General features: G+C 43.3%; 3 protein-coding genes across 3 annotated transcripts; 2 read left to right on the top strand and 1 right to left on the bottom strand.

The window, feature by feature from the left end:
- Nucleotides 1-2,295: 2,295 nt before the first annotated feature.
- On the bottom strand, nt 2,296-5,637 carry rpl21 (ribosomal protein L21). Its single transcript, XM_034559945.1, has 6 exons — nt 5,529-5,637; nt 4,734-4,812; nt 4,540-4,601; nt 3,745-3,857; nt 2,838-2,988; nt 2,296-2,418 (listed from the first exon to the last, which is right to left on the bottom strand). The coding sequence occupies exons 2-6, from the start codon at nt 4,798-4,800 to the stop codon at nt 2,329-2,331; spliced, it is 483 nt and encodes a 160-aa protein (XP_034415836.1). The 5' UTR covers nt 4,801-4,812; nt 5,529-5,637; the 3' UTR covers nt 2,296-2,328.
- Nucleotides 5,638-6,055: 418 nt separating this feature from the next.
- usp12a (ubiquitin specific peptidase 12a) lies at nt 6,056-12,491 on the top strand. Its single transcript, XM_034559944.1, has 9 exons — nt 6,056-6,409; nt 7,285-7,365; nt 7,464-7,677; nt 7,900-8,135; nt 8,464-8,540; nt 9,451-9,534; nt 9,646-9,843; nt 11,454-11,532; nt 11,616-12,491. The coding sequence occupies exons 1-9, from the start codon at nt 6,362-6,364 to the stop codon at nt 11,715-11,717; spliced, it is 1,119 nt and encodes a 372-aa protein (XP_034415835.1). The 5' UTR covers nt 6,056-6,361; the 3' UTR covers nt 11,718-12,491.
- Nucleotides 12,492-13,294: 803 nt separating this feature from the next.
- gpr12 (G protein-coupled receptor 12) lies at nt 13,295-15,321 on the top strand. Its single transcript, XM_034560253.1, has 2 exons — nt 13,295-13,409; nt 14,284-15,321. The coding sequence occupies exon 2, from the start codon at nt 14,296-14,298 to the stop codon at nt 15,319-15,321; it is 1,026 nt and encodes a 341-aa protein (XP_034416144.1). The 5' UTR covers nt 13,295-13,409; nt 14,284-14,295.
- Nucleotides 15,322-16,868: the final 1,547 nt, after the last annotated feature.

Below are 16,868 nucleotides of genomic sequence, written 5' to 3'. Positions count from 1 at the left end.
TACATGCACACACTTCATCCTGTCAGCTGCTCCCTATCTCTGTAAACTGGTCCTAATTTGTGTAAATATTGGGTAAAGTACTGAGGTGCGATGAGATAACCTATTTGTCACATAACCAGCCAGCCATTCAGCCTCCACTGATTAAACCGCAAACATCAAGTGGTCCACACACACACACACTATGACAGGCAGGTTTTTCTCTCACATACACAGGTATGACTGATGAATGGATTTTAATTTTATTCAGAGGAAAAAGTAAAAAAATGTACTTGAAGAATGGAAGAATTTCACCAAAATGTTACCTTAATGATGAACCTCTATAACTTTTACAATTCATTCACAAAACGTTTTTAAAATTGCGGTCAATGAAAATTTGTAGAGATAGTTACCTCACATTATGATTGATTTTAGAAGTGGATTTTACCTGTCTACAAGTACTACACGGAATAAATAAAAGTGAGTCTTTAAAATTGCCATTCTCCCTTGTATAAAATGTACATTTTGCAACTCCCAGAATTATTTTTGACAAATTCTCAGACTGTCCAGTAGCTCCTTCAAGGCATTTGTTTTTATTGTATACATTATCCTGTTTTTGCATTACATTTGACCTTGCCCGGAAAAGCACTTTATGCTCCTCCCTTCAAACGTTCTATACAAATAAAATGATTAGTCTACTCTCCCAATACAACCTTGTGTAGATGTAGACGGGCAATATCAGACGTGGAAATTGATGTCTGCTCGACACCCAAACATGTCAACTTAACCTGCGACAAGTCACCAGATCTGTGGTTATAATCAGAATCACGTTTTTTAAATCTCTATATGTACTAACAGCTAAGGACAACAAAGCAACAAATAAAGGACTATCATGTACACAAGTAGTGAAATATATAGGTATTTACATAAATATATATGAAAAGCAATAACCAACAATAAAATAAGAAATATTGTGAGTGTTTTGTGTATTGTAAACAATACACATAGGGCAAACAAATAAACATTGAATGGACTGGACGGTTGTTTGTACGTAGGATTTATCTCGATGGAAGTTATATACACATAAACAAATATCCTCCATAAGAGCAAGACTATTTTGGTGTTAGATGGTTATTGGCAGTATGACAAAATATAGTTAATGATTCAATTAATCACAATTGTGATCATTGATTGTCATAAGTAACAACCCAATTCAGTTTTCTGCAGTAAGGTTAATTCAAGGCCTGATGTTAATTCAAGCTTCATATCCTGGTGCACACTGCCACCTACTGCACTGTGGAATCTCTACCGATGGCATATATATTATTTGTTTTGGCTAACATGCCCTAAATCCATATGCAATTAACCCTATATCACCCCGTTTAATTTCCCCGTTTAGTAGTTTTAAAGTAAAAATAAAAATCCAGTCTGACAGTATCACATACATTCTCCTTATCAAACTCATAGTGGAGGTTATGTGACATTTACACGTTTTATGTGGTTGTATTATCCAACAAGGGGATTCTATTAGTCTTGTGCAGCATTTCCCCGTAATTCAGGCTTATGTGGGGCATTTTGAAACTTCAGAACCTCTAATCGAGTTCAATATAGAGCTCTATGGGGTTGAGCGATGTTTTGCTAAACAGGAGTTTGTAGTGGTGGTCCCATCGGCAGGTTGATGACGTTCAACTACAAGTATCCCTCCGAAACAGAGGACACCATCAACAGTCTTATATTAGCTTGACTGGGTGTGACAACCACACAGGTATTTTTAACGACTCTGTTCAGACCTCAACTAGAGTAGGCCATCTTACTTGAACATATACAAGAGTGGTCATCTGTAGATACCAGAGTGAGGTTCCATTCAAGTGTCAAGGATACCCCTAAAGGAGCTCAATGAATTCAACATTTGAGTCACTTAACACCAGGGCCTCTCGTCTTCAGCACTCAATAGACTCGATAAAGACGCAAGTTGCTCTGCTAACAGAACTTTTCTTGCCAACACAGCAATCAGAGAAATTAAGTTTAAATAAATCGGTGTGCAAGGCCTTTCATTTCTGCAGTCAGTAAGGATAAGGGCAACGGCTGCTTATTGAGAGTCCAAATAAGAGAAACCATGTAGACCTGACCAAGTGTGAGGACGTGTGATGCTTGTGACATGTGTGCCGGTCACTCTCAGATCGCTGGTGAAATAAAATGTGCGTTTTATTTCATTTGGTAATCAAAGGAGGAGAATCATCATCGAGTGACGGCACATCATGACAATTTAACATCACATAATTCAAAATGTATAAACAGATTGACAACATGGCAAGCAGCGTGTGTACAAATATTTTTATTTTGTTGAGCTCTTTATGCCATGAACTCGTAGGGGATGGGCTCCAGCAGCTGTGGCTCGTTTTTCTTGGTGCTGACAAAGTGAGCATCACGGGGAGGAGCCGGCTGTAGACACAAAAGAGGGGAATATTAGATGATCAAATAACAAAATTCATTTAAAAAAATATATATATATATATATATATATATATATATATATAAAACATGTGTTCAATATGAAAAAACTAAAACCACCATTTGTTGCAAATAATTACAACTTAAAATGTCTAAACAAAGTTAATTTCATTCACAACATACTCTAAAATATACTATAGGGACGTTAATGCTGTCCTTTAAGAGTCCATACATTGAATGTTGCTTTAAATTCTGATTTGTTTTAGTTTCAGCTACTCTCAAAATGACAGTAAAATAACTGCAACTGAATGACTTCCTTCCCACAATAATTGTTTCACCATGACATTATTTCTTTAAGAAGGGGAGAAACACTAAAAGTTGACCACAGGTCCTTTTGCATAATTTCATACCTGTCGCTTCAGTTCCACCCAGCTGCCCTTCTTCTTGGCCTCCATCTTTTTGCCCTCGTTCTCTTTGACGCGCTGCAGGAAACTGTCTCTGCTCTTTGAGTGCTTCACATGCTCAATACGCACGTTGATCCTCTTGGCCAGGATCCTGCCCCTGTGACAGCCGGAAACATAAATTAGTCAATATTGAATGCGAATTCAGAACCCAAAATGTAAAGTAATGTCGTTTCAATTTCTGCATTTGTATCCTCAATACAGCCCCAGGTCAAACAGGAGTTAGACTGGAGTGCTTAAGGATGAAATATTTTCCCCCATGTGAATGACCACTGAGGACACGAACAATCCGGGTGGCAAAGTGAAGATGGGGTCAAATCCCTCCCTCTAGATCAGTGGTTCTCAAACATTTGTGGTCATTCCCCCCTTGGAGGAAGAAAGTATTTGCCAAGTGCGTGCATGTTTGAGAGAGCGAGGAAAAGGTAACTCATGTTCCTTCTGTGAACCTACAGACAAGATGGCTATCACAACAGCAGTGGTGTTCGTTCAATTTGTTAACTGTTCCACCGGGAAACGGGCTTCAAAGCCATAACATTATACAATTCCCCAGTCACGCTTTGACCCACTTTCCATGCCCACATTTTGAGAACTGCTGTTCTAGATAGAGTATGAGCAAGCACACACCAAAGACTAAAACCTGAATTTAAGAGTTGCAGAAAATATAACCGAGCTTCAACACCAGTTATCTTGAATCGGTGGGTTTAAAAACGTGTCAAATCACAAAGCCTGATCCTTGTAATCGTCTTTAGTCCTTAAATAATAGTTTGTTGGTCTGAGTGAGTTTTAAGTAATTTGGTGTGTTCAAGCTCAAAGTTGCATAGCATTTAGACAAAAATAAAAATCCCTTCCTACTTACTTGACCTGCTTGTTGACAATAATGCCAAGAGCATGTTGGGTTACATTGTAGACACGGCCTGTCTTGCCATGGTAGCACTTGTGAGGCATTCCCTTCTGGATGGTACCTGTGCCCTGAAAAGAAAATTACTACAATGTATTATTCAGAAACAACAAAGTAGTGTTTCAAAAGGTCCAGTGAGTTCAAGTAAAACTGTCAATAACAAACTCAGCTCTCATTCAGAAAATGTCTGCATCTTTTCATTCAGTCTGTTGTACCTTAGATATATGTTCATTGAGACTATCATGATAATGTCACATCTTAAAAGAAAGTGTAAAATTGGTGAACCTATTCTATTGGCAGATATCCAGTAAGTTATTTAGTGTATAATCACCTGAAAATAAGAATCTGGATTTGTTCCCTTAGAATGAGCAGTGTATTTCTAAATATGGTGCAGGTCCTCTACAATAACCCTGAACAGACAAACCAAACACTGGCTCTACATAAAGGCTATTTGAGTTTGCAGATCAGCCACCATAGTTATCCTACAATCAGGGCAAACAGAGAATTTTCAGTTGGTTGCAATCAGAAAACAACTGAAACTATTAATAAAGTACTGACGATTGTGACCAACCTAAGCATAAGCTTTAAATTGCTGTATCTATCAAATTATTGTGGTCCTTCTCAGGTGGACTACAATAACTTCGAAATAATCCTTTATGTTATTCTAGGTTTACCAGTGGATGACTCAACCCTGTTTACACAAAGGTCTGAATTTGACCAATGCTATTAGCCAACACACATACTGCGACTTACCTTGATGTCAACGATGTCTCCTTTCTTGTAGATGCGCATGTATGTAGACAGGGGAATTGGGCCTGTGAAGCAAATGCAGCCGATGAATTACTGTTAGCAAAAGAGTTGGCAGTGACTCTAAATACCACATTTTCTCCATGTAACAAATAAAAAAAGGGGGTTGCACTCAGTGTGGTTGGATGTAAAATACTCACCATGCTTGCGGAATGGCCTGCTGAACATGTACCGGGTCCCCCTCCTCTTGCCTCTGGTGTTCGTCATGATGCCTGATTACTGGGGGGAAATACACTTAAGTTAGTCACAACAGAGCCTTCGTGTTCTCTTTTAATGTACATTTGTACAATTGTTCAACGGATGACAAATGGCATGTTCCCATTATAATATCTACATGATTTAGTCTCAATGTACCACAATGGAAACGGTCATAAAGCGATAAGACTAAAAGGTAATACCCACATCACCTGAGATAAGTTAACTGTCACACAACTAAAAATGAGCTCCGTGTTTAAAACAGCTGATTCAAGTGAACACAAATAGTGTAGTGCATCCCGATCACACGGGAGAGTTTATCAATTTGATTTAACACATAAAGCTAGTTGCACCGACTGACGAGAAGATACTTATGTAACGGATAGCAGCGAGATACACGCCAAACGCTCTCTCACTAGGCAGCACTATATTTGCAATGTTACAGTTTTGTCGAAAACAGTCGATTATCCAGCAGAAATGTCGCGTTATACGCGTTACAGCGGGTGCAACAGGAAAATACTGTGTGCTAAACGTTGTGCTGCCCGTCAGGCCCGCATGGAGAGCCACGCTGCTGGTCCTGCTCACTTTCAACGGAAAATGTCCCTCGATGCAACGTTTTTTCACGCTTTTCTAACTCACTGAGATGTAAAACAAGTTACCTAACATATATTCAATCTAACAACGTACGAATTATATAGCAATAAGGTAGAAAAGAACATTAAACAGAGAGAGGATCTTACCGCCGGTCTCTACAAGATGGCGGGTACGGCGGAAAGAGAGATTAAAAGACCCCAAACTCCGCCTAGTGAAACGTCCAGAGCCTGTAGGGCAGGCCGAGATATCGCCTGAACCAAATGCCTGTGATGCTAAAGGAGTGAAAAGTGGTCATTCACGAATTACGAAGTAATATCTGCGGCCATTTAAGTAAGCAAACTGCTCAGACTGTGGTTATGATCTACAACGTGTATGTGATTTTAGAATGTAGTGTACTAAATGACAAGAAAGGATTAAATATGACCAGGCTGTTGAAAATATGATAATTGTAATAAAAATAAAAATCGCATATACGTTTTCACTGCTATTTATAATGCGAATGAGCAAAACGTCCGCAAGGCGAAGCTTTATTTTTTAAAGTTACCTAACGTTATAGATTACGTTACTATATGAAAATATGATCATTGTAATAAAAATAAAAAATCGCATATACGTTTTCACTGCTATTTATAATGCGCATGCGCAAAACGTCCGCAAGGCGAAGCTTTATTTTTTAAAGTTACCTATAGATTACGTTACTATATTAAATATGTTTACATTATTTCACTGAGCTTTTCTTTTAAGGTTACGAGTGTCTGAATGTATGACACCATATAACCCAAAACAAACGCGAACCGCTTTACTGTTCGCTGAACCGCCGTGATTACACGAATACGGAAACAACAGGCAGGGAGTCTCTTGTCTTCTTCAGCTGTTGGACCTCTTCGTCGCGAGCCAGCAACATCGCCTGCCTCCCCTCACGAGGGAACCAGCCCAGTCTTATCAGCGCGCGGCGGTGGTTGAAGATGGCGCTAGCCGAATGGAAATCCTAATGACAGTCTCCAAATTTGCCTCTTTTTGTACCATGGTGAGTGCACGGCAATCTCAAACCGGCATTACTCAGACTACAAACTGACATAGAAGTCGTTGCTTCTCCGTGACTTTCCTTTACACCGTGTTATTTAAATTATTAGCAGTTGATTCTGGTGTCGGTGCTAGCCAAATATATTTCCGACCATAGCAAAGCGAGCAGACACCCATTGCTTTCTCCGCTCTGGGCTTTTTGCTCACGGCAGTAGATGGACGTTCTTTAGTGTATATCTGTTTTCCATCTCCCTCATTGACTATTTATTTGGTTAATATCTGTCCCAGCCTCTTCGTGGACAGTGACAGTGACAGTGCACCTGCTGCAACTGGGGTCCGCAGTTAGCGAGCTAACGTTGAGGTGACGAGCTAACGCGAAGCTAAACCAGTGTTGCAACACGATACCACCTGGTTCGCCGTTGGTTCATGAATGATAATGGTTTATCTGCAGTTTATGTAGCTTAACGGTAGAGAAGCCGTGGAAAAAAATCAAGTTGACGTGTTGGCCTTCACTACCAGACATTAACGCAAGCAATGACGACATGGTTTAACATTAGCTGCGCAGTTGTAGACCAGCTCCAGGTCCGTGTCGACAGTTTGTCACCGTCTACATAATGCATCGCACTCTATTCATCCTGTTTTTGCGTTTCACAAACATCCTATGCCGAGCTCTGGGCTCATTTAAAAATTAATATCTGATTTTTGTTTTTTATCCCTGCTACTAATTCCCATGGAAATTCTTGCTGCCATGTCATTTGGCATTTATTAACTGATTCAGTAGTGGCGTCGGTGTGTTTCTGTCATCGTTTGTCCAAAATAATTTAAATATGTCTTGACTTATGAAATACCTTTTTAAATAAAATGTATTTCCATGCACAGGGCGCCAATGCCTCTGCTCTGGAGAAAGAGATTGGATCTGAACAGTTTCCGGTCAATGAGCACTACTTTGGCCTGGTCAATGTAAGTGACTGATGCACTGTGCAGATTCACCGTTATGTATACATCTCCACTTGACGTGTGCTCAAACTGATTCGCCTGCATTCCTTTTGTGATTTTAGTTTGGAAACACCTGCTACTGCAACTCGGTGCTGCAGGCGCTGTACTTCTGCCGACCATTTCGGGAGAAGATCTTGGCGTACCGCAGTCAGCCACGGCGAAAGGAGAACCTGCTCACCTGCCTGGCCGACCTGTTTCACAGTATTGCCAACCAAAAGAGGAAAGTGGGCGTCATACCACCCAAGAAGTTCATCACACGGCTTCGCAAAGAGAATGGTGAGAGGAAACTGATACATTTAGGGAGATTGGTGTGATCAAAAAAAGCTATACCAGAGTGACAATTAAAAGCTGTTTTTAATTTAATTATCATTTATTTCAACTTGTTGGCTGCTGAATCCTGCAGAGCTTTAAACATTAAAATACCTTGATGTACCTGCTGAACATGTAAAATAGCTGAATTGGAACTCTAAAGTCTCTCTCTGCACCTTTCTTCCTCAGAGCTGTTTGACAATTACATGCAGCAGGATGCCCATGAATTCCTGAACTACCTGCTCAACACCATCGCAGATTTGCTTCAGGAGGAGAGAAAGCAGGACAAGACCAACGGCCGCCTTGCAAACGGCACGTTGGACTCTCAGAACAACAACAGCAATGCCACACCCGCTCCAACCTGGGTCCATGAGATCTTCCAAGGCACTCTGACCAATGAGACACGATGCCTTACCTGTGAAACGGTAAGTAACTCTGCTGTTTTCATATGAGGGGGAAGTTTAAGTGGCCTCCACTAAACATCTTCTACTGTTTCGCCAGAGTTTTGTTTAAACATGTTTTCAACTCAAACACTCCTGCTGCTGAGGGATAAGATAACATGCACAGATAAAGCTCCTTGGCACAAGAATAGAGAACAGCTTTAGTTTCTGTCGGTGTAAGTGCAAACGATGTTTAAGGCAAATACAATAGAACAGCAGCCCTAAATGATGTTATTTCAAACCTATCCAGCAGACGCATTTATCTAGTATTTGGGTTTTGCTTTACGGTTATGTTGTCCTTTTTTCTGTTCAGATAAGCAGCAAGGATGAGGATTTTCTGGACCTTTCTGTGGATGTAGAACAGAATACCTCCATCACGCACTGCCTCAGGTAATAAATCAACAACATGTAGAAGCAGAGCTGAAGCCGAAATAGTGTTTAATTGACACAAAATTAAATGGCAACTCTCAAAGAAAACTGTTTTTAAGCAGAAATGTAAAATATTTCATGGTTCCAGCTTTTTAAAAGTTCTTGCTTTTTTTAATCTAACATTATAATAAAGGAAATGTCTTGTGTGTTTTGGAATGTTGGTTAGAAAAGAACAAGCTATTTCATAACATCAAGTTGAGCTCAGGAACATTGTAATGGACATGTTTCACTGATGATTCATGAAGAAAATCTAAATTCTTAAGAACTGATATAAATGCAGTTCTTAAGAATTTAATTTGAAAATGTTGTAGCCACCCATTTTATATAATATAAAAATGGACAAATGTTTACTATCATTACACTACACTAACTAGTAGTCACTGTTAAATGGCATTGGGGCGTTTATTTATTTTAAGAGTGTAACTTACAAAGTAGTCAGATTTTTAGAGGTTGCAATCTGCTATGGTTGGAATGTTTTAATATCTTTTGTCATAAAGAAACTTGAATAAAGTGCTCTTAACATGTGATGTTTGTTTGAGGCTGCTGGGTTTTTAATGAATGTAACGGACCATTATCAAGCTGTACGGCTTCCCCCATGCGGTTCAGCACGCATTTAAATTATTTGGTGGTTTACACTGAGTTGAGAGCAGTTGGAAGGATTTTGGGGACTTTGGCAAAAATGGAGCCTTGTAGACCCGCTGCTTTAATCAAACAGCAATGGCATCTGTATCTGCCAATATGGATCATCAATGATCGTGTGTGTGTGTAAACTGTACAAGGAGAATGCAGCGTTTTGAAATTGAATAATTCATTTGGTGACGTTGACCTCAGATTTTACTTTGACTAATTATGTCTTTGTGGCTCCTCTCAGAGGTTTCAGTAACACAGAGACGCTGTGCAGCGAGTACAAATACTACTGTGAAGAATGTAGAAGCAAGCAGGAGGCACACAAGAGGTCAGTCCATAGGTTTATTCTTAAGCGCCGCTTTTTAGGTGTTTGTTACGGCATTTCTGTGTGGTTAGGAATTTGGATATTGTGTCTGACTCTGTAATGTTTGTGATGTAGGATGCGTGTTAAGAAGCTGCCAATGATCTTGGCTTTGCACCTGAAGCGCTTTAAGTACATGGAGCAGCTGCAGCGCTACACCAAGCTCTCCTATCGCGTCGTCTTCCCTCTGGAGCTCCGCCTCTTCAACACCTCTGGGGACGCTACCAATCCCGAGAGGCTCTACGACCTGGTCGCTGTGGTGGTGCATTGTGGGAGGTGTGTAGGTGATCACACAGCCAGAATACTACACCTCATAACCTTCTCCACAGCAACCAGAGACAGGCAGACAATCTATTGTTCTAATAATAAAATGCATATGAACCCATTGGCACGAGGATGAAGGCGCATTACAATCTAAATCGCATCTAGTGGGAGAAAACACGGACCCTCATGCAGCTCTGTTCAGCTGTGCTGCACTTTTAACCAGTGCCGGTTTTGACCCAGTGTGAGTGGGCGCTTTGTCTGTCTGTGTTTATACAAGGTGTTCCGCTGCTTTTCACACAGTGCAAGGCGGAAACAGACTCCCGCCCTCCACAAATAGAAATAATTTACCAAACTTATTTGGAGTTGAGCAAATGAGTTGGGAGTCCTTCAGAAACAAGTTATCTGTCTGAATCTTCTCTTCTCCCTTTGCTTTACTCATCTATGCTTCCTTTTTAAGTTAAAAGGAAGGCATATAATGAAATTGATGTCATGGTTTTAGGCCACATCATCAGGGATTTCAGTTAGTGTCATGATAGTGCTGAAATAAAACGGTATATTATTGAATACTGTTTCAACTGAGTGAAACCAACACATTTCTGGCCATAACCACCATCATGGATTGATGCACCTTTTTAGTTTTGGAATGTATTCATCAATCTCAAAAGTAACTACAATAAGGACTTTAATAGAAGTTAATAGTTTGTTAATTATTTGTATTCGTCCAATGTTACTACACATTATAAATACTACTTCCGTGCATGTTGATCACGGCTTAATACACTGAACCACATTTTGATAGCCAGCTCCAGTGTGTCTGTCAGGTTCAGTGAGTTTATGCGCCTGAGCTTCAGCCTCGTACGGGTCATTCCATGCTGACCATGTGACGTGTTTTTGTTCACAGCTGCAGAGATTTGTGTTTCATTAGAGGCTTGTACACCCACGCGGCTGTTTCCTCCTAATAGGACGGTCAGAGGAATGTCAATCAAACATAATGTTTACACTCTTACGCCGTCCTGCAAAGGAGTCTAATCAGGCCCGATAAGTGGAAACGCCTGAGTCCAAGTATTGGCCTCACTCGAGATGAACTGCGCCTCGTCTGTAAAGTGGACGAGAGCAGCAGCAGGGGGCGGGGAAAACTAATTGCGGTCAAGTCAGACAGTTTTCAGCCGTCTTCAAAGAATATACAGGAAGTGAAAGAAACGGTTACATCCTGTTAGATTTGATCTGCAGGCTACTTGTCGTTTGCAGAACTCGTTCATCTGTCATTGTATGATATCCTTTGTTTCTGCCTGTAAAACACTTTGCTGCTCTATTTAATGTGTTGTATAAATAAGCTCTATCAATTGCACAAGATGTCTTTAGATTTAAAAACCTTCATCGCTCAACACGAGACTGACAGCCAACAATCGAACATTAAATATTACAACTACAAAGAAAAATAGGATTTTCTACAAAATGTGATGTTTGTCGTCACATGAGCCAATCAGCTCTTTGATCTTGTGACAGCCAGACGTTTCCCATCATGCATTGGGTCATGCCGTCGGTGGAGAGCAGCTCGAACGAGCCTAATATTTTTACAGTAGTTAAAGTTGCCTCTAATAAAGTGTTCCATTTCTTTTCAGTGGGCCAAACAGGGGTCACTACATTGCCATTGTGAAAAGTCATGACTTTTGGTTGCTGTTTGATGATGATATTGTGGAGGTAAGTAGGTTAATTTGTATCTACATTTGATTTAGTATTCACAGTACTTGTAGTTTTTAACCCTCGTCTTTCTGTTCTTGTAGAAAATTGACGCGCAGGCCATAGAAGAATTCTACGGTCTTACTTCTGAAATCTCCAAGAACTCTGAGTCGGGCTACATCCTCTTTTACCAGTCCAGAGACTAAGCGTGGAGCCCCGTGTTTAGCCACAGAAACCAGAAGAAATTCTGTTCCCTCTTTATGAGGAGCAGCAGACTATAAACACGCCACAGCAGCCCGCCCGGTGTCACACCTGCCCGCCCAGCTGTATTTAGTTATTGTGCTTTTACGCGCTCAGCGCTGCAGCTCAGCCGTGGAAGTTTCTCCACTTACCAGCTGTTCCTCCTGGCCCCCCATGTCCTCGCTCTCCACCTCCTCCCTTTCACTCTGGCTGGATGCTGCTGCTGTCTGAACAATGAGACGATAATGAATGAAAACTTTGTCAAGATTGTTTTTAAAGAGACGATGAATGAGGGTTGTACAGATATTGGTTGGTCGTATGAGTGGCATATTTGATTTTTCCTTGGGTGTGGGGTTGAATGGGTATTTAATAATTCATATGATGTAACATCGGCCCGGTGTCTTCACCCCCCACACCGTTATTCTGCACTTGGATTTACTGAGAGTGGATCATATTTTTGATCAGACGTAAAGGGGGATGGGTGGGGGGTGAGTCTTATGGGACACACCGGGTTGTGTATTTCTACAGTGTACAGAATGGTATTTGTATAAATATAACAATAAGATAATATTATCATTGAAATTCTTAGACCTTGAGAAGATGTATTAACACTATGGTGCACTTTTGATACCGTTTTGTAGGTGTTGGCAAGTTTATTGTGAGGGTTTGCTTGAAAAGGCCTGTTGTAAAGCGATTATTTTCTGTTTTAAAGAAAACGAAATAAAGCCAGTAAGATTGATGCGGGTGTGCCCTCTTTTCTGCGTCCTACAGGTGCGCACTGATGACTCATGGGGGCTCAACGGCGCCCCTCGGCGGTGAAGCCCGGTAGCCCCGCTCTCCTGCTACCAGGAGTCGGTTTCTATCCATTCAGACTCATAAAGCAGGTGCTTTGTTAAAACGCACACAGTCCACATCAGCAGAGGTCTCTCGGGGGCGGTGCTGTAAGGATGGAGAGATGAGACAGAGAAGATGGAGGACGGAGAAGGGTGGGTGGTGGTGGGGGGCGGGGTTGGTGACACACATCAGGGTTGCTGTTAATAGCACAGACAGGACCAGAATAGAAGGGCGTCGCAGGAGGAGAGAGAGTCTGCATCCAGCACCTCATATCTGAAACTCGAGACGGGCACAAAATCACTGAAACTAGTTTAACTGCGTCGTCCAGTTTGGTTCAGGTGAGCCGGAGCGAGTGGCAGCACGCGACAAAGCCCGTGTTACTCTCAATAAGCGGACTACAGGTGGACACGTGCACACACACACGAGCCCCGAGACACTCCGCACACCTGTCTTTGTCCTTGAGACCGCAAGGGCATGTAGCTCCTTAACGGAGTTCATCCGGTCTTTGGTGGTCTGGCCCGCATGGGACTCCTCCTTCATCATCGACACCTCCTCCTCTTCCTCTCTTCCGACGCTGCTCTTTGCACAGCCGCAGTCCACAGCCATACGCCACTAACGGCACAGCGGCTCCGCGCTCTTTTCTTATTCTTCCATCCTCCCGGCTTCCAGGCAGAGTACCAGTACCAGTACCCCCCTCCCGCCCCCGCCCCCTCATCTCCGGGCTGGGTCTCTGTCCGCCGGCGCTGCACCATCCTCCTCGATAGCATGGCGATGCAAGGCTGTCGGTTTTCAATCTAGACGGGAAGTCTCACCTCAGAGTCAAGGTAGGCTGGAATGGGATTATTGAGCATCCTTGAGAAAATGTAGCCCGTTTTTTTTCTTTTTTTTCTCTTATCTTTTCTTTCACGAGCATCCTTCTGCTGACGTGTTCCTCTGTTGCAAGATGCAGAGAGGGTAAAGCAGCACCATATGGCCACCAGCGTGAGATGCATCTATGCAGTTAAGGCTGCATGTAGAAATGCTGCTGTAGTGGAAACAAATTATTCTGCGGGATTTATAAAGTAACTATCTATTTCCATGACGGGTGTGGTATCTTCTGCTTTGTGAAGCAGCACTTGGGAGACAGCTGCGTGAAACGGTGTATCGATATCTCTTAAGAAGTGTGGCCTGAAATTTGCAACAAAGCCTACTTTGAGTTTTCTATTATCGCCTTTCATTTCCCTTGTTCATAAATTAGGCTATTCACCTGTGGTTTAATTCCCAGAGGCGATATGCATGAACTGGCTGGAAGCTAAAATGTAAATTTGTACTGCTGAGCAGGGTTTTAATATTTTAGAAGAGGGTGGACCAGAATTAAAGAGACGTGTTTAGCTGTTCATGGTTTTTGTTTTAATTCTCCTGCATAATGTGCATTCACAAGCCGACATACAGTACCACGGGCTGAGAATATGATCTTATCAGTTGTGGAATTAGTAACTCTGGTGTCTTAAAGTCAACACAAACCCCGTGACGGGCTCAAAGGTAGGGTGGGGGCAGGAGGGAAACAGTCCCCACTGTTAGTGTCAGTGCATGAATTGCAAAGCTAAAAATATGAACCAAAAAACAAGACTCATCGAGTTATTTGTGGTCCTCATTGATTGCTTAAGACTTTAACATCCAACCAAGATATAACAGGTTGCTTGCCTGTGTCAATTTCAGACGGGGGCTACAATGAGTGACAAGCCACCGGTCACCCCCAGCTGGCTGACCCCTGACCCCACAGCGTGGGCCAGCGGAGGCGGGGGGCCAATGGACAACAGCACCGGCCTGGGGACGTTTCCATCTGACTCCCTCCCGCCCAGCCAGATGCCCCTGCTGGTCAACCCCTGGGACATTGTGCTGTGCTCATCGGGTACTCTGATAGCCTGTGAGAACGCCCTGGTGGTGCTGGTAATCTGGCAGAACCCGGCGCTCAGAGCTCCCATGTTCCTGCTGATTGGCAGCCTGGCACTGGCCGACCTCCTGGCCGGCCTGGGCCTGGTGCTTCACTTCACCTGTGCCTACCTTCTTCACTCCGACTCGGCCCAGTTACTGACCGTGGGCCTGGTGGTGGCCTCCTTCTCCGCCTCCGTCTTCAGCCTGCTGGCCATCACCATTGACCGCTACCTGTCGCTGTACTATGCCCTCACCTACAACTCGGAGCGCACAGCGGTCTTCACCTACACCATGCTCGTGCTTCTGTGGGGCCTCTCCCTGTGCCTGGGCCTGCTGCCGGTCACAGGGGTCAACTGCCTGGCAGAGGAGGCTACATGCAGCGTGGTGCGACCACTTACAAAGAACAACATTGCCGTGCTGTCTGTTTCCTTTCTGCTGCTCTTCGGCCTCATGCTGCAACTCTATGTCCAGATCTGCAAGATTGTGATGCGCCACGCGCAACAGATCGCCCTCCAGCACCACTTCCTGGCGGCCACGCCCCACTACGTCACAACGCGGAAGGGCGTGTCTACGCTGGCCATCATCCTGGGTACCTTTGCTGCCTGCTGGATGCCATTCACTGTCTACTCTCTCATTGCTGACTACACCTACCCTCCCCTCTACACCTACGCCACGCTGGTGCCTGCCACCTACAACTCCGTCATCAACCCGGTCATCTACGCCTTCAGGAACCAGGAGATCCAGAAAGCGTTGTGGCTGGTGTGCTGTGGCTGTATTCCTGCCAGCGTGGCCCAGCGTGCACGGACCCCAAGTGACGTCTGACCAAACAGACCCAGGTGGGAAGAGAGAGGCGCCCTGAGTCAGCTCTGCTCCTCACTGGATCTGACTGGTGTCAAAGAGAGCAGCAGCCAGAAGGTCAGGGGAAGTGGCAGAGGGCTGTGCCTTTAGTTCTGGCTGGTGATGTTACTGGCAGAGGCAGTTTTGTTCGGTGTGCACAGCCCACCTGGATGGATGGCGTTTTTTCTTTCTTTGTTCCATTCGCCATAGGGCAAGGTGTCTCACTGTCTCCCCCAGTAAAGGCGGCCACAGCCGGGCAGCATCCCGCCCCCTCCCGTTCAGCCCGTGCCACGCCCTTCCTCTGTTCTGCAGAGCGCGCCGAGTGCATCCCATGTTACAGGCAGCAGCTGTTTATACACTATGCATATAGTTAACAGCACTGGAACTTTGGTTGACACTTGCTGGTTTTTCTTCCAATAGGGAGGGATTATCAGTGTGCGCGCGTGCGTAAAAGCGCACAGATTACCTAAGGAGTGTGTGCGGGGCGGAGAGAAGGCAACGGCTGTTTACGCAGGCATTTCCACATAAAGCCCGTCTGGAGCAGCATCCCGGCGCTCTGCTGCTGCACTCTGAACGTGCGTCGAAAGCTAAACAGCCGCGGAGAGCTAAAAATAGACCCGGCGCGCTCTGATCCGCGCCCTGCGTCCTCCACAGACGTCGAGGAAGAAATCAAGCCGTTTCGTCTTCCCCTCGTCTTTCCAAATGTGTCTTCTTTTCTCTCTGGATTTGTGTGTGAATGTGTTATAGTTCATCTCGCGAGTGGGATTCTCACGTCAAAGCCCCAGGAGATGCCACCATTAACCCCGCCTCCATTTTGATCATTTAAAGGAGGCACCAAACCGAATAGAAGCCTATCGGATTATGTAAACACCTATAGCCCTCCTCTTTCACCTTTTGAATGGAGATTGCGTATGACTTTTTTGAATGTCTGGAATTTGTTATGTAATGTGCAATCATAATTTAATTGAGAAGCACCCACCTATTTTAAATATTATTATTAATTATTGGAATTATAAGGTCAGGCCTACTTTTTAAAACACACAACAATCAAATGAATTATGTAGGATATAAAATGAATATGTCTATTATCAGATCACTATAAACCTGTAGACAAAAGCCTAACTAGAAAAATTAGATTTTTTTTATGGAAATCTGCTAAATCTGAATGAATTTCCATTAATTTGAACACCAACCACATATCTGATCTGCATGCTTGACTGCAGTGTGACCTGCATGCAACAAGCACAGATGCTCTCTTTGCCTCCTTAGTTCAGTGTGGTTGGTCACACTGGTGACTCCAAGCCATGTGACATACCCTGATGTCATCATGACCCTAATATTTAGTTTTTTTTTCTACAGTGTACCTCATATGTATCACATTGAATGAGCTAATCATCACTTGATGGTCACAATAGTTGCACCCTTTTAAAAAAAAAATTATGGATAAATGCAGATAGGTTTGAAGTTTAGAGGCTCTGCTTTGATCGCGATTTGAGTCCAACGAAGTGTGGTTCACTGGAAGCCCAAATCAC

The sequence above is a fragment of the Cyclopterus lumpus genome, chromosome 20 (assembly GCF_009769545.1).
Source record: "Cyclopterus lumpus isolate fCycLum1 chromosome 20, fCycLum1.pri, whole genome shotgun sequence".
Taxonomy (NCBI): domain Eukaryota; kingdom Metazoa; phylum Chordata; class Actinopteri; order Perciformes; family Cyclopteridae; genus Cyclopterus; species Cyclopterus lumpus.
The sequence above is the reverse complement of the archived record's forward strand: the minus strand, read 5'-3'. Positions and strand labels throughout refer to the sequence as shown.

What these genes read in the sequence shown, in the direction of transcription:
- usp12a (XM_034559944.1), top strand. Translation starts at nt 6,362, where the DNA reads ATGGAAATCCTAATGACAGTCTCCAAATTTGCCTCTTTTTGTACCATG. An exon ending in GTGGTGGTGCATTGTGGGAG is followed by an intron (nt 9,844 to 11,453) that starts GTGTGTAGGTGA and finishes ATTTCTTTTCAG; the next exon opens with TGGGCCAAACAGGGGTCACT. An exon ending in TTGATGATGATATTGTGGAG is followed by an intron (nt 11,533 to 11,615) that starts GTAAGTAGGTTA and finishes CTGTTCTTGTAG; the next exon opens with AAAATTGACGCGCAGGCCAT.
- gpr12 (XM_034560253.1), top strand. Translation starts at nt 14,296, where the DNA reads ATGAGTGACAAGCCACCGGTCACCCCCAGCTGGCTGACCCCTGACCCC.
- rpl21 (XM_034559945.1), bottom strand. Translation starts at nt 4,800, where the DNA reads ATGACGAACACCAGAGGCAAGAGGAGGGGGACCCGGTACATGTTCAGC. An exon ending in GAGACATCGTTGACATCAAG is followed by an intron (nt 3,858 to 4,539) that starts GTAAGTCGCAGT and finishes TTTTCTTTTCAG; the next exon opens with GGCACAGGTACCATCCAGAA. An exon ending in ATTGTCAACAAGCAGGTCAA is followed by an intron (nt 2,989 to 3,744) that starts GTAAGTAGGAAG and finishes CGGCTGTCACAG; the next exon opens with GGGCAGGATCCTGGCCAAGA.